The sequence below is a fragment of the Bombina bombina genome, chromosome 3, assembly GCF_027579735.1.
Source record: "Bombina bombina isolate aBomBom1 chromosome 3, aBomBom1.pri, whole genome shotgun sequence".
NCBI lineage: Eukaryota > Metazoa > Chordata > Amphibia > Anura > Bombinatoridae > Bombina > Bombina bombina.
This window is the reverse complement of record NC_069501.1, coordinates 669,446,547-669,472,331: the sequence shown is the minus strand read 5'-3', so window position 1 is coordinate 669,472,331 and position 25,785 is coordinate 669,446,547. Positions and strand designations below refer to the sequence as shown.

General features: G+C 40.7%; 1 protein-coding gene across 1 annotated transcript in view; it reads right to left on the bottom strand.

Moving 5' to 3' along the window:
• Nucleotides 1-25,785, bottom strand: part of TMEM120A (transmembrane protein 120A) — a 101,672-nt gene that overhangs the window by 12,839 nt on the left and 63,048 nt on the right. Inside the window, exons 6-10 of the mRNA XM_053707419.1 lie at nt 24,897-24,986; nt 18,006-18,071; nt 17,298-17,359; nt 16,130-16,222; nt 11,821-11,885 (exon numbers count right to left, since the gene is read on the bottom strand). Of these exons, the coding sequence (XP_053563394.1) occupies nt 11,821-11,885; nt 16,130-16,222; nt 17,298-17,359; nt 18,006-18,071; nt 24,897-24,986 (376 nt within the window). The remainder of the gene's footprint in view (nt 1-11,820; nt 11,886-16,129; nt 16,223-17,297; nt 17,360-18,005; nt 18,072-24,896; nt 24,987-25,785) is intronic.

The window sequence follows — 25,785 nt, the reverse complement described above, 5'->3', positions numbered from 1 at the left end:
GGAAGTAATCGGCTTAATGGTAGCGGCAATGGACATAGTACCATTTGCGCGCCTGCATCTCAGACCGCTGCAATTGTGCATGCTAAGTCAGTGGAACGGGTATTACTCAGATTTGTCCCCCCTACTAAGTCTGGATCAAGAGACCAGAGATTCTCTTCTATGGTGGCTCTCTCGGCCACATCTGTCCAAGGGGATGACCTTTCGCAGGCCAGATTGGACGATTGTAACAACAGACGCCAGCCTTCTAGGCTGGGGCGCAGTCTGGAACTCCCTGAAAGCTCAGGGATTATGGACTCAGGAGGAGAAACTCCTCCCAATAAATATTCTGGAATTAAGAGCAATATTCAATGCTCTCCTAGCTTGGCCTCAGTTAGCAACTTTGAGGTTCATCAGATTTCAGTCGGACAACATCACGACTGTGGCTTACATCAACCATTAAGGGGGAACCAGAAGTTCCCTAGCGATGTTGGAAATCTCAAAGATAATTCGCTGGGCAGAGTCTCACTCTTGCCACCTGTCAGCGATTTACATCCCAGGCGTAGAGAACTGGGAGGCGGATTTTCTAAGTCGCCAGACTTTTCATCCGGGGGAGTGGGAACTTCATCCGGAGGTCTTTGCTCAACTGATTCTTCGTTGGGGCAAACCAGATCTGGATCTCATGGCGTCTCGCCAGAACGCCAAGCTTCCTTGTTACGGATCCAGGTCCAGGGACCCGGGAGCGGTGCTGATAGATGCTCTGACAGCCCCTTGGGTCTTCAACATGGCTTATGTGTTTCCACCATTCCCGATGCTTCCTCGTTTGATTGCCAAGATCAAACAGGAGAGAGCTTTGGTGATTCTGATAGCGCCTGCGTGGCCACGCAGGACCTGGTATGCAGACCTAGTGGACGTCCACCGTGGTCTCTGCCTCTGAGACAGGACCTTCTAATTCAGGGTCCTTTCAAACATCCAAATCTAATTTCTCTGAGGCTGACTGCATGGAGATTGAACGCTTGATTCTATCAAAGCGTGGCTTCTCGGAGTTGGTTATTGATACCTTAATACAGGCTAGGAAGCCTGTTACCAGAAAAATTTACCATAAGATATGGCGTAAATATTTATATTGGTGCGAATCCAAGAGTTACTCATGGAGTAAGGTTAGGATTCCTAGGATATTGTCCTTTCTACAAGAGGGTTTAGAAAAGGGCTTATCTGCTAGTTCGTTAAAGGGACAGATTTCTGCTCTGTCTATTCTTCTACACAAACGTCTGGCTGAAGTTCCAGACGTTCAGGCTTTTTGTCAGGCTTTAACTAGGATTAAGCCTGTGTTTAAGACTGTTGCTCCGCCGTGGAGCTTAAACTTAGTTCTTAATGTTCTTCAAGGCGTTCCATTTGAACCCCTTCATTCCATTGATATCAAGCTGTTATCCTGGAAGGTTTTGTTTTTGATGGCTATTTCCTCGGCTCGAAGAGTCTGAGTTATCTGCCTTACATTGTGATTCTCCTTATCTGATTTTTCATTCAGACAAGGTAGTTCTGCGTACTAAACCTGGGTTCTTACCTAAGGTAGTTACTAACAGGAATATCAATCAAGAGATTGTTGTTCCATCACTGTGTCCTAACCCTTCTTCAAAGAAGGAACGACTTTTGCATAATTTGGACGTAGTCCGTGCCCTGAAGTTCTATTTGCAGGCAACTAAAGATTTTCGTCAAACTTCTTCCCTGTTTGTCGTTTTCTCTGGACAGAGAAGAGGTCAAAAGGCTTCGGCTACCTCTCTCTCTTTTTGGCTTCGTAGCATAATACGTTTAGCCTATGAGACTGCTGGACAGCAGCCTCCTGAAAGGATTACAGCTCATTCTACTAGAGCTGTGGCTTCCACCTGGGCCTTTAAAAATGAGGCCTCTGTTCAACAGATTTGCAAGGCTGCGACTTGGTCTTCGCTTCACACCTTTTCAAAATTTTACAAATTTGACACTTTTGCTTCTTCGGAGGCTAATTTTGGGAGAAAGGTACTTCAGGCAGTGGTTCCTTCTGTTTAATGTTCCTGCCTTGTCCCTCCCTTCATCCGTGTACTTTAGCTTTGGTATTGGTATTCCATAAGTAATGGATGATCCGTGGACTGACTACACTTAACAAGAGAAAACATAATTTATGCTTACCTGATAAATTTATTTCTCTTGTAGTGTAGTCAGTCCATGGCCCGCCCTGTCTTTAAGGCAGACCTAAATTTTAATTAAACTCCAGTCACCACTGCACCCTATGGTTTCTCCTTTGTCGTCTGCTTTGGTCGAATGACTGAATATGACATGTGAGGGGAGGAGCTATATAGCAGCTCTGCTGGGTGATCCTCTTGCAGCTTCCTGTTAGGAAGAGATATATTCCATAAGTAATGGATGACCCGTGGACTGACTACACTACAAGAGAAATAAATTTATCAGGTAAGCATAAATTATGTTTTTTTAACACGATGAGTCCACGGATCATCTTAATTACTATTGGGATATTCACCTCCTGGTCAGCAGGAGGCGACAAAGAGCACCACATCAGAGCTGTTAAATATCACCTCCCCTCACTCCCAAACCAGTCATTCGACCAAAGTAAATGAGAGAAAGGAAGCAATAAGGTGCAGAGGTTTCTGAAGTTTATAAAACCAACAACCTGTCTTACAAAAACAGGGTGGGCCATGGAATCATCGTGTCAAAAAAGTAATACATTTATCAGGTAAGCATAAATTTTGTTTCTTTTTAATGACACAATGAGTCCACGGATCATCTTAATTACTAATGGGAATCAATACCCAAGCTAGAGTACACAGACACAGATGATACGGGAGGGACAAGACAGGGAACCTAAACGGAAGGCACCACTGCTTGAAGAACCTTTCTCCCAAAAAGCTGAGGCAAAAGTGTCAAACCTGTAGAATTTTGAAAAAGTGTGAAGAGAGGACCAAGTTGCAGCCTTGCAAATTTGTTCTACCGAAGCTTCATTCTTGAATGCCCATGAGGAAGCAATAGCCCTTGTGGAATGAGCCGTAACTCTCTCTGGAGGCTGCTGTTCAGCAGTCTCGTAAGCAAAACTAATAATACTCTTCAGCCAAAAGGAAAGAGAAGTAGCCGTAACTTTCTGTCCCTTACGTTTTCCTGAGAAAACTACAAACAATGCCGAAGACTGACGAAAATCCTTAGTTGCCTGCAGGTAAAACTGTAAGGCACGAACCACATCCAAATTGTGCAAAAGTCGTTCCTTCTGAGAAGTAGGAACAACAATCTCCTGATTAATGTTCTGATCAGAACTATCTTAGGAAGAAATCCTAATTTAGTACGTAAAACTACCTTATCTGAATGAAAAATAAGTTAAGGGGATTCGTACTGCAAAGCCGAAAGCTCTGATACTCTGCGAGCAGACGAAATAGCAAGAAGAAACAAAACTTTCCAAGATAACAACTTAATATCTAAGGAATGCATAGGCTCAAACGGAGCCCTTTGAAGGACTTAAAGAACTAAATTCAAATTCCATGGAGGAATAACTGGTTTTAACACAGGTCTGATCCTGACCAAGGCCTGACAAAATGATTGTACATCTGGAACATCTGCCAGACATTATGTGTAACAAAATAGATAAGGCAGAGATCTGACCCCTTAGGGAACTTGTCGATAATCCTTTCTCGAAACCCTCTTGGAAAAAGGATAACATTCTAGGAATCCTTACTCTACTCCATGAGCAGCCCTTGGACTCACACCAATAGAGATATTAACAACATATCTTATGGTAAATCTTTCTAGTTACAGGCTTATGAGCCTGAATCATGGTCTCAATGACCAAATCAGAAAAGCCCAGCTTGGATAAAATTAAGCGTTCAATCTCCAAGCAGTCAGTTTCAGAGAAACTAGATTTGGGTGAAAGAAGGGCCCTTAAAGGGACATAATACTCATATGCTAAATCACTTGAAACTGATGCAGTATAACTGTAAAAAGCTGACAGGAAAATATCACCTGAGCATCTCTATGTAAAAAAGGAAGATATTTTACCTCACAATCTCCTCAGCTCAGCAGAGTAAGTTCTGTGTAAAAAGTTATAGTCAGCTGCTCCCAGCTGCAGGTAAACACATTTAAAAAAATGAAGAAATGAACAGCAGCCAATCGGCATCAGCAGTGCTGAGGTCATGAACTCTTACTGTGATCTCATGAGATTTGACTTAACTCTCATGAGATTTCATAGTAAGCTTCCTTTACCTGATTGGTGAAATAATATGAGAGTGCACGATGCTAGTCCCTTCAGATGTCCCAGGACAAACACACTAAAATGCTGCTTAGAAATCCTTTACAATGGGAGGTGGCTACTGAGGAATTTTTGAGGTAAAATATCTTTCTTTTTTACATAGAGATGTTCAGGAGATATTTTCTAAACAGCTTTTTACAGCTATGCTGCATCACTTTCAAGTGTTTAAACATTTGGGTATTATGGCCCTTTAAATTAGAAGGTCCTTCCTCAACAGAAGTCTCCAAGGTGGCAGAGATGACATGTCCACCAGATCTGCATTCCAAATCCTGCGAGGCCAAGCAGGTGCAATGAGGATCACCGATGCCCTCTCCTGCTTGATTCGAGCAATGACCTGAGGAAGAAGAGCAAACAAAGGAAATAGTTATGCTAGACTGAAGGTCCAAGGAACCGCCAGAGCATCTATCATTTCCACCTGGGGGTCCCTGGACCTCGATCCGTATCTCGGGAGCTTGGCATTCTGTCGAGATGCCATTAGATCTAATTCCGGCTGACCCCACTTGAGAATCAGGCTGGAGAACACTTCCGGATGGAGTTCCAACTCCCCCGGATGAAAGGTCTGCCTGCTCAGGAAGTCTGCCTCCCAGTTGTCCACCCCTGGGATGTGGATCGCCGACAGGCAGCAAGAATGGGCCTCCTGCATACTGAATTATTTTGGTTACCTCGGTCATCGCTAAGGAACTCCTCGTTCCCCCTGATGATTGATGTAAGCCACTGAAGTTATATTGTCCTACTGGAACAAGGCTAACTGGGTACAGGCCAGAAGAGCATTGAAGATCGCTCTCAGATCCAGAATGTTTATAGGAAGAACAGACTCTGACTGAGTCCAAACTCCCTGAGCCTTTAGGGAGCCCCAGACTGCTCCCCACCCTAGACGGCTGGCGTCTGTTGTCACAATCACCCAAGATGGTCTGCGAAAGCAGTTTCCCTGGGAGAGATGATCCAGAGACAACCACCATTGAAGGGAATCCCTTGTCTCCTGCTCCAGTAGCATTCTAGGAGACAAATCCGCATAATCTCTGTTCCATTGCCTGAGCATGCTTAACTGCTGATGTCTGAGATGGAACCGAGAAAACGGGATGATGTCCATTGCCGCCACAATCAGCCCGATTACCTCCATGCACTGAGCCACTGATGGCCGAGGAGTGGGCTGAAGGACTAGACAAATATCGATAATCTTTGATTTCCTGACTTCTGTCAGAAAAATCTTCATTGATAGGGAATCTATTATGGTTCCCAAGAAAGTTACCCTTGTATTTAGGACTAAGGAACTCTTTTTCCAAATTTACCTTCCACCCGTGAGATCGCAGGAAGGATAACACCATGTCCGTGTGGGATCTTGCTTGTTGTAAGGATGGTGCCTGAACCAGGATGTCGTCCAGATAGAGTGCCACTGCGATGCCACGTAACCGAAGCACCGCCAACAGCGATCCCAGAACCTCTGTAAAAATTCTGGGAGCTGTGGCAAGACCGAAAGGAAGAGCCACAAACTGGAAGTTTTTGTCCAGAAAGGCAAAGCTTAGGAACTTGTGATGATCCCTGTGAATGGGAACATGCAGGTACGCGTCTTTTAAATCCACTGATGTCATAAAATGACCCTCTTGGATCAAAGGAAGAATGGAACGAATAGTTTCCATCTTGAAGGATGGTACCCTGAGAAATTTGTTTAGACTCTTGAGATCTAAAATTGGTCTGAAGGTTCCCTCATTTTTGGGGATCACAAACCGATTAGAATAAAATCCCAGCCCCTGTTCCTGAATCGGAACAGGAACTATCACTCCCAGGTCGGAGAAGTCTCTTACACAGTGTAAGAACGCCTCTCTTTTTGTCTCGACTACAGATAATCTTAAAAGCAGAAACCTGCCTCTGGGAGGAAAACCCTTGAACTCTAGTTTGTATCCCTGGGACACTATCTCTACCGCCTAGGGATCCTGAACATCTCAAACCCAAGCCTGAGCGAAGAAGGAAAGTCTGCCCCCTACAAGATCCGGTCCCGGATCGGGGGCAGTCCCTTCATGCCGTCTTAGATTCAATCACAGGCTTCTTGGATTGTTTTTCTTATCCTGAGGGAGAAGGTGACCCTTACCTCCCGTAATATCAGAGATAATTTCCGTCAAGCCTTTTAATGAATTGCTAACAATTTAGATTTAGAGGATACATCCGCAGGCCAAGGTTTTAACCATAAGGCCCTACGAGCTAGAATAGCAAACCCCAAAATCTTTGCTCCCAGTTGGATAACTTGAAGGGAAGCATTCGTTATAAAGGAATTAGCCAATTTAAGAGCCTTTATCCTATCCTGGATTTCCTCGAGGGGAGTTTCTGTCCTGATAGCATCAGACAATGCATCAAAGCAATATGCAGCCGCCCTAGTAACGGTAGCAATGCACACAGCTGGTTGCCATTGTAAGCCCTGGTGTACATACATCTTTTTTAGTAATCCCTCTAATTTTTTATCCCTAGGATCTTTGAAAGCGCAACTATGCTCTATGGGAATAGTAGTTCTCTTAGCTAAGGTGGAAACAGCTCCTTCCACCTTGGGGGCTGTTTGCCAAGCCTCCTTAACAGAGTCGGCTATGGGAAACATCTTTTTAAATATAGGAGATGGAGAAAAAGGAATACCCGGTCTCTCCCACTCCTTAGCAATGATCTCAGAAGCTTGGTCTGGTACCGGAAAAACGTCTATCGAAGAAGGAACCTCAAAATATTTGTTAAGTTTACTAGATTTTTTAGGATTAACAACGACCGTGGAGTCACTGTCGTCCAATGTAGCTAAAACCTTCTTTAGTAATCAATGGAGGTGTTCTAGTTTAAACCTGAAGGAAACCACTTCAGTATCAGAAAGAGGAATTACACTGTCAGAATCTGAAATTTCACCTTCAGATGCTACTACGGTATCCCCCTCCTCAGGCTTCTGGAAGGGAGCATCTACAATAGCAACAACTGCGTCAGAAACTTCACTTACTGAATGTCTGATTTTCCTCTTACGCTTTCCCTGCAACATAGGAAAAGCAGACAACGCATCTGAAACTGCAGAAGACATGAGAGAGGCGATGTCTTGTAAAGTAACCCCAACTGGAGTTAAAGAGGAAGCGCAGGGCACTGCATGTGAGGGCGGTAAACTTTGGGACTCTTGAGGAGAAAGCTGCGGCATGAATTGAACATTCTCATTGGATTCCTGAACAGCATCCTCCTTAGAAAATGCTGGCTCAGAATTTTTTTTATCCCTAACTTAAAGTCCTCTCAATACAAGAGGAGCAAAAAAAGAATTGGTGATTCCACATTGGTATTAAAGCACAGGGAGCAGGTGGCATCTTGCAAAGTCTCTTGGTCCATTCTAACACTTAATTAATACATTTATCAACATTAAAAATAATTTTTAATAAAGGGAAAAAATTGTGAAAAATACGGTACTGTGTCTTTAAAAGTTAAACCGCAACTATTTTACTTTGAAACTGCAGAATGCGGTAAACTGAAACAAGAATAACTAACACCTCTACACCTCAGCTTTTGGCTGAGGTGCCTACCTGCTCAGTGACCTGAAGCAACGATCCTTTTAGTATTTTCTAAACAATCTGACTGCAGCAGGGAAACAATCTACGAACGGTCCGCTCCTAGAGTCGCTTGTCTTAATCTAACTCAAGTGCTCCTAGGTGTCCTGAACTGAATCACTTCCGTACCCAGAGTGAAGAAAAATGGCGCGTAATGCTAAGATTACCGCCTCACTTAGCTCCGCCCCTCGTTGGCATCTTTAACCCCTTAACGACCGAGGACGTGCAGGGTACGTCCTCAAAAAAAAGGCAGTTAATGCCTGAGGACGTACCCTGCACGTCCTCGGTGTGGAAAGCAGCTGGAAGCGATCCCGCTCGCTTCCAGCTGCTTTCCGGTTATTGCAGTGATGCCTCGATATGGAGGCATCCTGCAATAACCTTTTTAAGCCATCCGGTGCAGAGAGAGCCACTCTGTGGCCCTCTCTGCACCGGAGATCGGTGGCTCCCTGCGTTGGTGGGTGGGAGCCGGACCGGGAGGCGGGTGGCGGCCATCGATGGCCCTGGTTATGTGCAGGGGGGGCGGGATTGTGGGCGAGGATGAGCGGGGGCGCGCACGGACGCGCGCGCGTGCACGGGAGGGCGGGGGCGGGCGCGTGCACGGGGAGGGAGCGGGTGGGAACCGCTACGCTACAGAAAATTTATTAATAAAAAATGTTAAAAATGTTTAAATGTCTAAATATTTTTTTAAAAAAAAAACGATCAGCAAGGTGGTGGGGGTTTGTCTGTGTGTGGGGGGGGGGGGGAAGCTACACTACAGAAAAAAGCCAAACAAAAATAAAAAAAGCACTTTTTTTTTGCAAACTGGGTACTGGCAGACAGCTGCCAATACCCAAGATGGCCCCCAATGAGGCAGAGGGGAGGGTTAGAGAGCGGTTTTGGGGGGGATCAGGGAGGTTGGGGGCTAAGGGGGGGATCCTACACCCTAGCATATGTGTACTTTCTGCCAGTACTTAAGATGGCGGGGACAATTGTGGGGTGGGGGAGGGAAGGGAGCTGTTTGGGAGGGATCAGGGGGTGGGATGTGTCAGGTGGGAGGCTGATCTCTACACTAAAGCTAAAATTAACCCTGCAAGCTCCCTACAAACTCCCTAATTAACCCCTTCACTGCTAGCCATAATACACGTGTGAGGCGCAGCAGGATTTAGCGGCCTTCTAATTACCAGAAAGCAACGCCAAAGTCATATATGTCTGCTATTTCTGAACAAAGGGGATCCCAGACAAGTATTTACAACCATTTGTGCCATAATTGCACAAGCTGTTTGTAAATTATTTCAGTGAGAAACCTAAAATTGTGAAAAATTTAACTTTTTTTTTCAATTTGATCGCATTTGGCGGTGAAATGGTGGCATGAAATATACCAAAATGTGCCTAGATCAATACTTGGGGTTGTCTACTATACTACACTAAAGCTAAAATTAACCCTACAAGCTCCCTAAAAGCTCCCTAATTAACCCCTTAACTGCTGGGCATAATACACTTGTGGTGCGCAGTGGCATTTAGCGGCCTTCTAATTACCAAAAAGCAACGCCAAAGCCATATATGTCTGCTATTTCTGAACAAAGGGGATCCCAGAGAAGAATTTACAACCATTTATGCCATAATTGCACAAGTTGTTTGTAAATAATTTCAGTGAGAAACCGAAAGTATGTGAAAAAATTTGTGAAAAAGTGAACGATTTTTTGTATTTGATCGCATTTGGCGGTGAAATGGTGGTATGAAATATACCAAAATTGTCCTAGATCAATACTTTGGGATGTCTACTAAAAAAAAATATATACATGTCAAGGGATATTCAGGGATTCCTGAAAGATATTAGTGTTCGAATGTAACTAGCGCTAATTTTGGAAAAAAGTGGTTTGGAAATAGCAAAGTGCTACTTGTATTTATGGCCCTATAACTTGCAAAAAAAGCAAAGAACATGTAAACATTGGGTATTTCTAAACTCAGGACAAAATTTTGAAACTATTTAGCATGGGTGTTTTTTGGTGGTTGTAGATATGTAACAGATTTTGGGGGTCAAAGTTAGAAAAAGTGTGTTTTTTCAATTTTTCCTCATATTTTATATTTTTTTTTATAGTAAATTATAAGATATGATGAAAATAATGGTATCTTTAGAAAGTCCATTTAGTGGCGAGAAAAACGGTATATAATATATGTGGGTACAGTAAATGAGTAAGAAGAAAATTACAGCTAAACACAAACACCGCAAAAATGTAAAAATAGCCTTGGTCCCAAACGGACAGAAAATGGAAAAGTGCTGTGGTCATTAAGGGGTTAATAAACAATCTCCCGGTTATTGTAAGCTTAACTGCCGGGAGAAGTGGAACCGCCATAAAATGTTCAAAACACAGCTATCTCAGCCCCAGTGCCTGCTATACTGTCAATTCCTCTCCAATAGGAGAGTTAAATGTCCCAGAGAATAAAGAACTTAAACTTTAAAAACGGCCCCTTTCATTCTCTCCTTGGAAATAAAGTGCTCACTTTGAGTGAAATCCTTTCCCAGAATATAATTAAAGTCAGCACTTACCTGACCAATCTGCCCGACAGCAGGGTCCTCTCCCTCACATGGGCCTGTGTAGAAAAAGAAATGACAGAGTATATCCCCTCAGAATTTCATAATCAGGGCAGCAAAAACTATGGGAGGCGCAGTGAGAATTATGTTCCACAAGTTCCCATTGCTCTAAAACCACCACTGCTCTACTGAAGAGACTGATATGGACTACGGCTACACCCTAGGACAAAGCAGCACATTCTTGTACTACTTTAAAAATAATAAACTCTTGATTGAAGAATCATTTACTAACACCTCACTTTACCACTTCCTATCACTAACATAGGCAAAGAGAATGACTGGGGTGGGAGGGAAGGGAGGTGATATTTAACAGCTCTGCTGTGGTGCTCTTTGCCGCCTCCTGCTGACCAGGAGGTGAATATCCCATTAGTAATTAAGATGATCCGTGGACTCATCGTGTCATTAAAAAGAAATACATTTCAAGACCATTTGACCTGGCATAGAATCTGGGAGTGTACCATAAAATCTGGGACTATCATGAAGTATGTGCAAACATTTGTTTAATTTTTTTTCATGTAAATTCAAAACTTTAATTTTAACAAGTCAATTCCAATACCGGCCTGATGATAAACATATGCAGTGAATATAAAAATAAACAGAAGTAGGCGCCTGAACATTAGTTTACTTTATTTGGACTTTACCCTTGTCACTTGTCATCATGTCTTTAAATGTGTAGAAAAGGTGTAATAAGTTACAACGAAGTGGAAGCTGCTGGTATGGGCAATATATCCCTTGTTGTTGCAGTTTTGAGGTGCCAAACCCCCCCCCACACACACACACACACACACTTACTACTAAAAACTAGGGATGCACCGAAATTTCGGCCGCAGAAAGTTTCGGCCGAAAATGTCATTTTTGGCTATTTCGGTTTTCGGTTATTTTGCCTGTTATTTTCGGTAAAATTATTGTGTAGCATGTTTCAAATTTGATGCTAGCCTAGAGCTGCTGTTTAAGTTTATTACTTGACTTACTGTTCTGCATATAATGAGTTTTCTAGAACTATACTTTATTTGGATAATTGGTAAAAAAACAAACAAACTGTTAAATATGATTCTGTTACATAGAACTAAATGAAGAATAATACAGTATATTGATATTTATAATTGTTTTAAGTAGGAATGCACCACAATTTTGGTCACAGAAACATTTTGGCCGAAAATTGCATTATTTTTTGCCTGGGTTTTTTTTTTCTTGGTAAAAATATTGTGTAGCATATTATTGTTTTAAGATATTTTTGTCCAATTTTAGTGTGTTACTTTCAATAAAAGTGTGGGCTTTTTTATTGGCTCTAATTATGCAAAAAAAAAACTTAAAAAAAATAATTTGAAAAAATACATTTGCGGCCAAGTGCATCCCGAATTTTCGGATTCGGTTTCGGTCCAGAATTTCCATTTCGGTGCATCACTACTAAAAACAATGTTTAATTGACTTTGTATGATTACCTGCCCGAAGAAAAGAAATGGCAAAAGGAAAGTCAATCCCCTCCACATCCAAGACTGAAATCCCTCTGCAAAAACAAACATATCCGAATGGCAATACAGGCATATTATTAACTTAACTGGGTAAGTACTTGATGATAGGACACACACATTATAATGTTACATTTTTATATCAGGTACATGATTCAACTTAAAGCCCAGCTAACACATTTCAGTAGTCTTCAAACCGCTGCTTCCGAACCTCTTAGATGGCAAATAGTAGAGCAGGAGTAGGTGAAAAGGCAGCACAGGCTATTGCTTTTATGGGATTCTGCATCTCTGGCATCGGGCCCACTTGTTCATGAATGGGGACCAAAGGGCAATAAAGTGCATTTTATTTGACCCATTACCTTCCCAGGCTGCTGTACGAGTTCTTTTGAAAACACAAAACTGCTTCTCCTTGCTGGTAAAAAGAAATACTTTATTGAATCCAGTTAAAATGCCATGGGTTCACAATAGCATAAAAAGACTCTACTCTTTATATACTATTGTGAACCCATGGCATTTTAAATCAGCAAAAGAGTGGCAGCTGTTTTGTGCTTACAATAGTCTCTTAACCAGTTACTCCACATGGCTGGAAGACGCAGAGTGTGATTGGAGCAGCACACCTTTTTAGTCAGTATTCTGTTGAAATGTGCTACCACGTCAAGATTTGCTACCTTCGTGTCCATGTTTCCAAAGAATATGTTGAATGTGATTAGGTAAATGCGCACAGGGAGGTAGCAAATCTCGACGGATAGGAAATGTAGTCCTCGCATTTCTTCTTAAAGCGGCCATGGACATGCATGCACAAGGCTTCATTTCCACCTCAAGCTTGTCCCCACCTCTCCATCATTTTTTAATATGCACATTAATACCATTACTCCTAAATTCATCAACGGTGCACTATGTTGTCTCGCCTGCTTGATCAGCTCCTGCAGCGTACACTTAATGAATTTAGGAGTAATGTTAATAAATGAGCATATTACAAAAAAACGAAGGAGAGGTGGAGACCAGCTTTATTTAATTCTGATTACATATTGACCTTTAATTAAGAAGTGAAGAATTGCTTTATTTTTTAATACATGCGTAATTGAATGGGAATGACGCCATGTGCATGCATGTCCATGGCCGCTTTAAGAAGAAATGAGAGGACTACATTTCCTCTTCGTCAAGATTTGCTACCTCCGTGTGCGCATGCTTGTAATTACCTAATTGAATTCCACACATTCTTTTGAAACATACGTGGTGTTCGATTACATAATTGTGTGCTTGTGCACACTGAGGTAGCAAATCTCGACGCAGTAGCAAATTTTAACAGAAAACTGGCAGTAAGGAGAGGCAGTGGTAAAGGCTGCACATAGTGGACAAGCCCCGCCGCAAAGAAGGCCGGAGGTACGACACAACAGAATTACCTTAGTCACTGAAGCGCAATATCTATCGTTCCAGTGGAATGTAATCTCAATATGCAGTGGAGCATAAGATATTCATTAAATGGCCGCTTAACTGAACTGTGCATTTATAACAGACTGCCCTTTTTTTGATTTGGCGTTGAACATTCCTACAGTGGGTCTTTTGCCAGCTTGTAAAAAGTAGTGTGCATGAGAGGTGGGCATGTGAGCTTACATACTAAAGGGAGAACAAGACAATCTGTACGCCACCTTTTTACAGGGTGATCTGCATGGCAGGGCTCTCTACACCCTCATAAACACAAGAAATAAATCAGCTTTGGAATGTTCTTCAAACTGATCCAATTTTAAAACCATAAATTGGAGAAAGAACCCAAACCAGTTAATAACGTTCTTAAACCTTAAAATAAATACTGTCAAGCAGTGAATTAAGGATGGGTAAAACTTCTACATCCTGCATTCCAGGCTCTCACCCAAGTGGCAACTGCACTTACTGTCAATATATTACTAAAAAACGTCATATTTGTGACAGGTTCAATAAAATGCATTATATCAGAAGATACAGTATATTAGCTGTAATACAGAGGCAGTAATTTACGTTAAACTGCACATGCAACAACATTTTTTTTTAACATTTTTATACGTTTTGTCATCATATTTGAGTAATTTATTTTTCATTTCCAGTAGGGAATAATATCATACATTCTCTTTACTCCAATCCCATGATATCTATATATGATACCTTGTCCCTATTGTACCTTTACTTATCTTTTAGGATGTGATACATTGCATATGATCGATTAGACGTCAGCTTCCTTTGTTGTTTACATCAGTACAAGACTTTGAATCGTCACATGATGATATTAAACTAATCAGAATCAAGGGGGGTATTGGATCATGTCAGGTTATTTACATCCACTGAATTGACGGCCCGTAACCTTTGATAAAGCTGAACCATGCGAAACACATAATGGAATTACGGAAGGGGGAGGATTGGGGACATGCACCACATTAATATCAATGAGAGGAATAGTATTTTTCTAATCTGCAATTTTTGGAAGGCTGTAGTTGCATCCAACATATCAGTTGAATAATATAGTAGCCAACACTTCACTTATAGGGCTAAATCTACTAAGTATATCAACCAGCTTTAAGGGATTATAATAATGCTATGCATTCTAGGAAACACAGATTGAAGTGGCCCAACAGCAGAGATAATAGTAGGAGAGAGATCTTTGCTTTGTAATGTTCATGTATAGTATACATGTGTGATGCACAGTTATCCTGGATTTTTATATATCATTGTTCATTTTAAATGCATTTAATGAAAGTTAAATTTTAACTGGATTGTGCCCCTGAATCAATAGACAGAGTGGTACCACTATCTGGAAGTCTTTCATAATACAAAATGATTATTTGGTACATAGCATCACTCCACTCCCATTCACAAAATGTCAACATATTTAAATGAGCATGTGTGTGTAGGCTCAACAAATTCTAGTTAATAAAGGGACAGTAAAGTAAAAAAATTTTTTTTTCATGATTTAAATAGGGCATATAATTTTAAACAACTTTCCAATTTACTTTTATTACCTATTTTGCTTTGTTCTTTTGGTATTCTTAGTTGAAAGCTAATTCTAGGAGGTATATATGCAATCTGAAAGCATTTTGACCGTTTTTCACCAGTAGAGGGCGTTAGTTCATGTGTTTAACATAGATAACATTGAGCTCAGGCACGTGAAGCTCCTAGGAGTCAGCACTGATTGGCTAAAAATGCAAGTCTGTCAAAAGAACTGAAATAAGGGGGCAGTTTGCAGAGGCATAGATACAAGGTAATCACAGAGGTAAAAAGTATATTATTACAACTGTGTTAGTTATGCAAAATTTGGGAATGGATAATAAAGGGATTATCTACCTTTTTAAACAACAACAATTCTGGTGTTTACTATCCCTTAGTTTAAAGGGATAGTAAAGTCGAAATTAAACTTTCATTATTCAGATAGGGCATGTAATTTTAAACAACTGTCTAATTTACTTTTATCATCAAATGTCCTTTATTCTCTTGGTATTCTTAGTTGATAGCTAAACCTAGGAAGGCTCATATGCTAATTTCTAAGCCCTTGAAGGCCAGCTCTTATTTGAATACATTTAACAGTTTTCACAGCTAGAGGGCATTAGTTCATGTGTTTCATATAGATAACACTGTGCTCACGTACATGAAGTTATTTAAGAGTCAGCACTAACTGCCTGAAATGCAAGCCTGTCAAAAGATCTGAGATAAGGAGGCAGTCAATAGAAGCTTAGATACAAGGTAATTACAGAGGTAAAAAGAACATTTCTATAACAGTGTTGGTTATGCAAAACTGGGGAATGGTAAATAAAAGTGATTATCTTTTTAAACAATAAAAATTTTGGTGTTTACTATCCCTTTAATATTGTTCTAAAATATTACATTACATGGGTGATAGTCTCACTGTTTTCCATTGATATTTGTCTCCAGATTTAAAGTACATTTTTACATAAATATGTTGTTTGTTAATAAATAGTTTGTGATAGGCACTCCACTAGTTCTCCTCTAAACCAGTATACGCTGATTTTTTGAGGCCTTTTGTGCTAAGTGCCATGATAAACTGAGCATAGCAAATTGGTTTCTCACCTGGCCAAAATAAAGGCAATTTCTACGGAACTGGCAAAAAGACTGAGACAATAAATAAATGATACATCAGCGGGTCACAGACAGTGGAGGATTTACACTGTAAATCTAAATATAAATTATTTACCCGGGAAAGAAGACATCTTTTGAAATCTCCATTCCTACTAGTGGATTAAAGTCAATAACTTATTTTACATGGTGTAATATTAGAGAAGAGTTGTTATTTACTTACCAACTGTTAGGTCCATGTTGTGTCTTTCCCCAAGAGCTCTCAGTCTATACAGACAACCACTTTGGTAGTAATACTGGAGAAACTGAACAAAACCTACAAATAAATATATAGAATGTGAACGCCTGATACAAACAGACATTAAACTGTTGGACACAACTTCAAAAGAATGGTCACTACTCAAAAAAGCTGGTGATTTCTATACTGAGCGCAACCATCTTGCACCCTTTGACTTTTATAAGTAGTGAACATTCACAGCTATGTGATGTCACTGGCTTTTTAATAGCTATCAAATACAAAGGATGGCCCAGCACTTACTGCCAATATCCAGGTGCACACTGTCAGGATCCTGCACAAATCCCAAACAACTTCAGTGAATCAAAAGACAGCAGCACCACTAGGTATACATCAATATCCTTTTATTAGTGAGACATCACATAGAACGACAACGACGTTTTGGTCACCAACTGACCTTAATCATGTTATACAAATGAGTATTCTTAGTCACTTTTTATACCCCCACATAGGGGAGGGACCTCTTTCTGGCTATCGAGCTCTTTCTAGTTATCATGCACGCTAAACTGTAGCCTGAAACATTACCGATCAGTGAATGTGCACCACTTCTGTCACATAGTGCAGGAATATACAAGCTCACTATAAAGACGTGAAGCTTAACCCGCTGGCACCAGCTACAATAGCAACTATGCTATTGTAGCTGTAAGGTACAGAAAATCATTTTAAGCATATATTAAACATAATAAATATATTTTTTTTTAGAAAGCAGATTTTTTTTCATGTAGGTCATTTTCATAACATGGCCTTTATAGAAAGTCACATGATCTAGCACTGTGTATGTCTTTTATTAAGGTTATGCTGTGTATTTGGTGTCATTAGGACTATTAACGTGCATATACATATGTGTTTATATATTTCTCTATCTACAAGCTGTCTTTCTCAAAGCATGGTCTAAAAAGCGGAAACCATTAAAATAGACTTTACTAGATTATGTTTAAACAGAAGATAATGATGGATGATAACATTTTATTAGGTTATAGTAAAATAAAATAAAAACACTTCCTAATAAAGGTGTCTGGATTAACTATGGTTACAGTTAGATACACAAATAACACAATAGAGTTTGTCTGCACCTCGGTTTTCTAGAGGAACTTACTTTGGTACATAGAGAATGAAAGAAACTGGTTTCGGAACATTTGGTACATCAGCCCATCTGGCCTAAAATAAAAAGTACATATTACAGATGAACTTCAAAATGATATACATTGTCAGAAGCTCTTTATTTCACTAATAAAGATACACGAAAAAAAAGTTTTTTTCTTTCAAGAATCAGATAAGATTATACATTTGTAAACAACTTTCCAATGTACTTCTATTAGCAAATTTGCTTCATTCTCTTGGTATCCTTTTTTGAAGGAGCAGTAATGCACTACTGGGAGCTAGTTATACACATCAGTAAGCCAATCATAAGACACCTATATGTGCAGCCACCAATCAACAGCAAGCTCCTGAGCCTACCTAGGTATACTTTTCAACAAAGGATGCAAAGGGAACAAAGTAAATTAGAAAAAATAAGTAGATTGGAAAGTTGTTTAAAATTGTATGCTCTGTCTGAATCACAAAGGAAACAACTTTATGTTTATCTGTAATTATTTTGTGCGCTACAGAGCAGCTTATAGAGCAGCCTAGCGCAAATGAGTTACTAGATGAACATCAAGCACATACTAAACATTCTATATAAAGCAGTTGCACAATCCCTGCGTGTATTGCACTTTTAAAGCCTCACAGTTACCCACAGTTACACAGTCTACCTTAGGCACACGAGTCACAACAGCAATTATAAAGAACTGACTGGAGAACGCACCAGGTCAACATAACTCCTGAAAGAAATGTGGACACATAATGGTTGAGGACCCACCATCCTTTAATTCTGAAAGAGAACATAATTAGGAACATAAATACAAATATGATGTTTCATAAACCAAAAGCAAATGGCATTAGGATGTCTATACATGGTCTAAATCTTAGGTGTCAATATAAAGATAGAAGTAGAGGGAAAAACATAATTTATGCTTACCTGATAAATTTATTTCTCTTGTAGTGTATCCAGTCCACGGATCATCCATTACTTATGGGATATTAACTCCTCCCCAACAGGAAGTGCAAGAGGATTCACCCAGCAGAGCTGCTACATAGCTCCTCCCCTAACTTCCATTACCAGTCATTCGACCGAAAACATGCAGAGAAAGGAAAACCATAGGGTACAGTGGTGACTGTAGTTTAATGGAAAAATTACCTGCCTTAAAGTGACAGGGCGGGCCGTGGACTGGATACACTACAAGAGAAATAAATTTATCAGGTAAGCATAAATTATGTTGTTTTCTCTTGTTAAGTGTATACAGTCCACGGATCATCCATTACTTATGGGATACCAATACCAAAGCTAAAGTACACGGATGACGGGAGGGTCAGGCAGGCTCTTTATACGGAAGGAACCACTGCCTGAAGAACCTTTCTCCCAAAAACAGCCTCCGAAGAAGCAAAAGTGTCAAATTTGTAAAATTTGGAAAAAGTATGAAGAGAAGACCAAGTTGCAGCCTTGCAAATCTGTTCAACAGAAGCCTCATTCTTAAAGGCCCAAGTGGAAGCCACAGCTCTAGTAGAATGTGCTGTAATTCTTTCAGGAGGCTGCTGTCCAGCAGTTTCATAGGCTAACCGTATTATGCTACGAAGCCAAAAGGAGAGAGAGGTAGCCGAAGCTTTTTGACCTCTCCTCTGACCAGAATAAACGACAAACAGGGAAGACGTTTGTCGAAAATCCTTAGTTGCCTGTAGATAAAATTTCAGGGCACGGACTACATCTAGATTGTGTAGCAGACGTTCCTTTTTCGAAGAAGGATTAGGACACAAAGATGTAACCACAATCTCTTGATTGATATTCCTGTTAGTGACCACCTTAGGTAGGAACCCAGGTTTAGTACGCAGAACTACCTTGTCTGAATGAAAAATCAGATAAGGAGAATCACAATGTAAGGCAGATAACTCAGAGACTCTTCGAGCCGAGGAAATCGCCATTAAAAACAGAACTTTCCAAGATAACAACTTGATATCAATGGAATGAAGGGGTTCAAACGGAACCCCCTGTAAAACATTAAGAACTAAGTTCAAACTCCATGGTGGAGCAACAATTTTAAACACAGGCTTGATCCTAGCTAAAGCCTGACAAAAAGCTTGAACGTCCGGAACTTCTGACAGACGTTTGTGTAAAAGAATGGACAGAGCTGAAATCTGTCCCTTTAAGGAACTAGCGGATAAACCCTTTTCTAAACCTTCTTGTAGAAAAGACAATATCCTCGGAATCCTAACCTTACTCCATGAGTAACTCTTGGATTCGCACCAATATAAGTATTTGCGCCATATCTTATGGTAAATCTTTCTGGTAACAGGCTTCCTAGCCTGTATTAAGGTATCAATAACTGACTCAGAAAAACCACGTTTTGATAAAATCAAGCGTTCAATTTCCAAGCAGTCAGCTTCAGAGAAATTAGATTTTGATGTTTGAAGGGACCCTGGATCAGAAGGTCCTGTTTCAGAGGTAGCGACCAAGGTGGACAGGATGACATGTCCACTAGATCTGCATACCAAGTCCTGCGTGGCCATGCAGGCGCTATTAGAATCACTGATGCTCTCTCCTGTTTGATTCTGGCAATCAATCGAGGAAGCATCGGGAAGGGTGGAAACACATAAGCCATCCCGAAGGTCCAAGGTGCTGTCAAAGCATCTATCAGAACCGCTCCCGGATCCCTGGATCTGGACCCGTAATGAGGAAGCTTGGCGTTCTGTCGAGACGCCATGAGATCTATCTCTGGTTTGCCCCAACGTCGAAGTATTTGGGCAAAGACCTCCGGATGAAGTTCCCACTCCCCCGGATGAAAAGTCTGACGACTTAAGAAATCCGCCTCCCAGTTCTCCACTCCCGGGATGTGGATTGCTGACAGGTGGCAAGAGTGAGACTCTGCCCAGCGAATTATCTTTAATACTTCCATCATTGCTAGGGAGCTTCTTGTCTCTCCCTGATGGTTGATGTAAGCTACAGTCGTGATGTTGTCCGACTGAAACCTGATGAACCCCCGAGTTGTTAACTGGGGCCAAGCCAGAAGGGCATTGAGAACTGCTCTCAATTCCAGAATGTTTATTGGTAGGAGACTCTCCTCCTGATTCCATTGTCCCTGAGCCTTCAGAGAATTCCAGACAGCGCCTCAACCTAGTAGGCTGGCGTCTGTTGTTACAATTGTCCAGTCCGGCCTGCTGAATGGCATCCCCCTGGACAGATGTGGCCGAGAAAGCCACCATAGAAGAGAATTTCTGGTCTCTTGATCCAGATTCAGAGTAGGGGACAAGTCTGAGTAATCCCCATTCCACTGACTTAGCATGCACAATTGCAGCGGTCTGAGATGTAGGCGTGCAAAGGGTACTATGTCCATTGCTGCTACCATTAAGCCGATCACCTCCATGCATTGAGCTACTGACGGGTGTTGAATGGAATGAAGGACACAGCATGCATTTTGAAGCTTTGTTAACCTGTCTTCTGTCAGGTAAATCTTTATTTCTACAGAATCTATAAGAGTCCCCAAGAAGGGAACTCTTGTGAGTGGAAAGAGAGAACTCTTCTTTTCGTTCACCTTCCATCCATGCGACCTTAGAAATGCCAGTACTAACTCTGTATGAGACTTGGCAGTTTGAAAGCTTGAAGCTTGTATCAGAATGTCGTCTAGGTACGGAGCTACCGCAATTCCTCGCGGTCTTAGTACCGCCAGAAGAGCACCCAGAACCTTTGTGAAGATTCTCGGAGCCGTAGCCAATCCGAATGGAAGAGCTACAAACTGGTAATGCCTGTCTAGAAAGGCAAACCTTAGATACCGGTAATGATCTTTGTGAATCGGTATGTGAAGGTAAGCATCCTTTAAATCCACTGTGGTCATGTACTGACCTTTTTGGATCATGGGTAAAATTGTCCGAATAGTTTCCATTTTGAACGATGGAACTCTTAGGAATTTGTTTAGGATCTTTAAATCCAAGATTGGCCTGAAAGTTCCCTCTTTTTTGGGAACCACAAACAGATTTGAGTAAAACCCTTGTCCTTGTTCTGACCGCGGAACCGGATGGATCACTCCCATTAATAAAAGATCTTGTACGCAGCGTAGAAACGCCTCTTTCTTTATTTGGTTTGTTGACAACCTTGACAGATGAAATCTCCCTCTTGGGGGAGAGAATTTGAAGTCTAGAAGGTATCCCTGAGATATGATCTCTAACGCCCAGGGATCCTGGACATCTCTTGCCCAAGCCTGGGCGAAGAGAGAAAGTCTGCCCCCCACTAGATCCGTTCCCGGATCGGGGGCCCTCGATTCATGCTGTCTTAGGGGCAGCAGCAGGTTTCCTGGCCTGCTTGCCCTTGTTCCAGGACTGGTTAGGTCTCCAGCCTTGTCTGTAGCGAGCAACAGCTCCTTCCTGTTTTGGTGCAGAGGAAGTTGATGCTGCTCCTGCTTTGAAATTACGAAAGGAACGAAAATTAGACTGTCTAGCCTTAGGTTTGGCTCTGTCTTGAGGCAGGGCATGGCCTTTACCTCCTGTAATGTCAGCGATAATTTCTTTCAACCCGGGCCCGAATAAGGTCTGCCCTTTGAAAGGTATATTAAGCAATTTAGATTTAGAAGTAACGTCAGCTGACCAGGATTTTAGCCACAGTGCTCTGCGTGCCTGAATGGCGAATCCGGAATTCTTAGCCGTAAGTTTAGTTAAATGTACTACGGCATCTGAAATAAATGAGTTAGCTAACTTAAGGGCTTTAAGCTTGTGTGTAATCTCATCTAATGGAGCTGATTCAAGTGTCTCTTCCAGAGACTCAAACCAAAATGCTGCTGCAGCCGTGACAGGCGCAATGCATGCAAGAGGTTGCAATATAAAACCTTGTTGAACAAACATTTTCTTAAGGTAACCCTCTAACTTTTTATCCATTGGATCTGAAAAGGCACAGCTATCCTCCACCAGGATAGTGGTACGCTTAGCTAAAGTAGAAACTGCTCCCTCCACCTTAGGGACCGTTTGCCATAAGTCCCGTGTGGTGGCGTCTATTGGAAACATCTTTCTAAATATCGGAGGGGGTGAGAACGGCACACCGGGTCTATCCCACTCCTTAGTAACAATTTCAGTAAGTCTCTTAGGTATAGGAAAAACGTCAGTACTCACCGGTACCGCAAAATATTTATCCAACCTACACATTTTCTCTGGTATTACAACTGTGTTACAATCATTCAGAGCCGCTAACACCTCCCCTAGTAATACACGGAGGTTTTCCAGCTTAAATTTAAAATTTGAAATATCTGAATCCAGTTTGTTTGGATCAGAACCGTCACCCGCAGAATGAAGCTCTCCGTCCTCATGTTCTGCAAATTGTGACGCAGTGTCTGACATGGCCCTAATATTATCAGCGCACTCTGTTCTCACCCCAGAGTGATCACGCTTACCTCTTAGTTCTGGTAATTTAGCCAAAACTTCAGTCATAACAGTAGCCATATCCTGTAATGTGATTTGTAATGGCCGCCCAGATGTACTCGGCGCTACAATATCACGCACCTCCCTAGCGGGAGATGCAGGTACTGACACGTGAGGCGAGTTAGTCGGCATAACTCTCCCCTCGTTGTTTGGTGAAATATGTTCAATTTGTACAGATTGACTTTTATTTAAAGTAGCATCAATACAGTTAGTACATAAATTTCTATTGGGCTCCACTTTGGCTTTAGCACATATAGCACAGATATCTTCCTCTGAATCAGACATGTTTAACACACTAGCAAATAAACTAGCAACTTGGAAATACTTTTCAAGTAATTTACTATAATATGAAAACGTACTGTGCCTATAAGAAGCACAGAAAAAGTTATGACAGTTGAAAATTAATAAACTGAAAAGTTATAGCATCAAATCTTTGTAAAAAACACAATTTTAGCAAAGGATTGCTCCCATTAGCAAAGGATAACTAACCCTGATAGCAGAAAAAAATAAAAAAAAAATAATACAGAAATAAACGTTTTTTTTATCACAGTCAACTACAATCTCACAGCTCTGCTGTGAGTGATTACCTCCCTCAAAACAAGTTTTGAAGACCCCTGAGTTCTGTAGAGATGAACCGGATCATGCAGGGAAGACAATAAACATCTGACTGAATTTTTTGATGCGTAGCAAAAGCACCAAAAAAGGTCCCTCCCCCTCACACATAACAGTGAGAGAGATCAGTAAACTGTCATAAATTAAATAAAACGACTGCCAAGTGGAAAAAAATAGTGCCCAAAACATTTTTTCACCCAGTACCTCAGAAAATTAAACGATTTTACATGCCAGCAAAAAACGTTTAACATTAATAAATTGAGTGTTATTAAAAAGCCTGTTGCTAGTCCCTGCAAATTAGGCTAAAGTTTTATGCATACAGTATAATTCCAGTGAAGTGCCATTCCCCAGAATACTGAAGTGTAAAATATACATACATGACAGCCTGATACCAGTTGCTGCTACTGCATTTAAGGCTGAGTTTACATTATATCGGTATGGCAGAATTTTCTCATCAATTCCATTGTCAGAAAATAATAAGCTGCTACATACCTCTTTGCAGATTAATCTGCCCGCTGTCCCCTGATCTGAAGTTTACCTCTCCTCAGATGGCCGAGAAACAGCAATATGATCTTAACTACTCCGGCTAAAATCATAGAAAAACTCAGGTAGATTCTTCTTCAAATTCTACCAGAGAAGGAATAACACACTCCGGTGCTATTATAAAATAACAAACTTTTGATTGAAGGTATGAAACTAAGTATAATCACCACAGTCCTCTCACACATCCTATCTATTCGTTGGGTGCAAGAGAATGACTGGTAATGGCAGTTAGGGGAGGAGCTATGTAGCAGCTCTGCTGGGTGAATCCTCTTGCACTTCCTGTTGGGGAGGAGTTAATATCCCATAAGTAATGGATGATCCGTGGACTGGATACACTTAACAAGAGAAATGGCCCGTTTTGTCAGATTAAGAAATATCACTGATGAATTGAGTTGTTTTAGTAAACGAATGGATTTGCGAGAATGTTCAAGAAAAATAATTATCATAACTGTTCAGATCTTACAATAACTTCATAACTGAAGGTTATTATAAAATGTCTTTGTACTGTGCACTGTCCCAAGTCTTTGGAACAAAACAGGTATCTAATAATGCACATTGTAACACGTTTGAAGGGACAGTGAAGTCCAAATTAAACTTTCATGATTCAGATAGAGCATGTCATTTTAAACAACTTTCAAATTTACTTCTGTTATCTAATTTGCTTTGTTCTGTTGGTATATTTTGCTGAAAAGCATACTTGGGTAAGCTAAGGAGGAGCAATGCACTACTGGGAGATTGCTGCTGATTTGTGGCTGCACATATATGCCAATTATTATTGGTTCACCTGATGTGTTCAGCTAGCTCTCAGTAGTGCATTGCAGCTCCTTCAACAAATGATGCCAAGAGAATAAAGCAAATTTTATAATAGAAGTAAATTGGAAAGTTGTTTTAAATTGTCTCTTTCTGAATAATAAAAGAAAAACAATTGGTTAAATGTCCCATAAGACAAAACTGCACTTGAATATTTAAATAAAGGTAGTGTATCTAAATCACTGGACTAACACGGCTACTCCCTGCTAAAGACAAAACAACAAGGGTTTGTTCTAACCTGGATCCATTGTTGATTAATATGCTTTCTCGTATAGTGAGGGTACAGTAATACCAAACCAGGAGGAAGTTAAACACAGCATCTGTTACCCTGTAAAGAAACATGATCTATGTATTAGGAGATTTATCTTTTACCATTATGGCGATAAAAAAAAACTGAAAAGGGTGTTCAAAATAGTTCCATAATATGAGCAACCATGCTATTGTCGCAAAACCCTGAGTTAAAAACCAACATAAGATATTTTCCCCAATAATATAGCTTTGTATTTGGTCATTATCTGTGCAACTATGTAAATCTCCAGGAAGCTTGGTTTTTAACAGAGAGTTTAACCGATTATAGACAAAATGTTTTTAAATTCAAACATCTGGAGACTCTATTTCTTTTACCCCATCAAAGCTAGAAAATGTTGTGGACAACTGTAAAGAGGATGACTCAGAGATACCAACAATACAATGATTATACATTTACTACATAGGTGTTTGTTTACAACTCTACCCTAGGGACAGACTTGTCACTGGATGATTATGACAAGTACCACAGTTGTATTGGTAGACAGTGACACATAAACAAGCATAACAAAATATATTGTTTCCCTATAGGAACCTACATTTTAAAAGACAAACAGTAATACAAACATACAATGAAACAAAGCAAAATGACTTCAATGTCTGTATTAGTATATGGGATAATACCTAATAAAGTTTACTTGTTCATCTCAGTTAGAACTTGCAATGGGTCACACAGGTGGTGATCTACTACTATTTGTGTAAGATTGTAGCGCTTATGTTTTCTAGGTACAAAAACATGCTCACAAATTGATGAAAGATCCACTCTGATGTTTTATTTTAAGCAGCTAATGAATATTAGTCCATCATATTAAAAAAGTGAG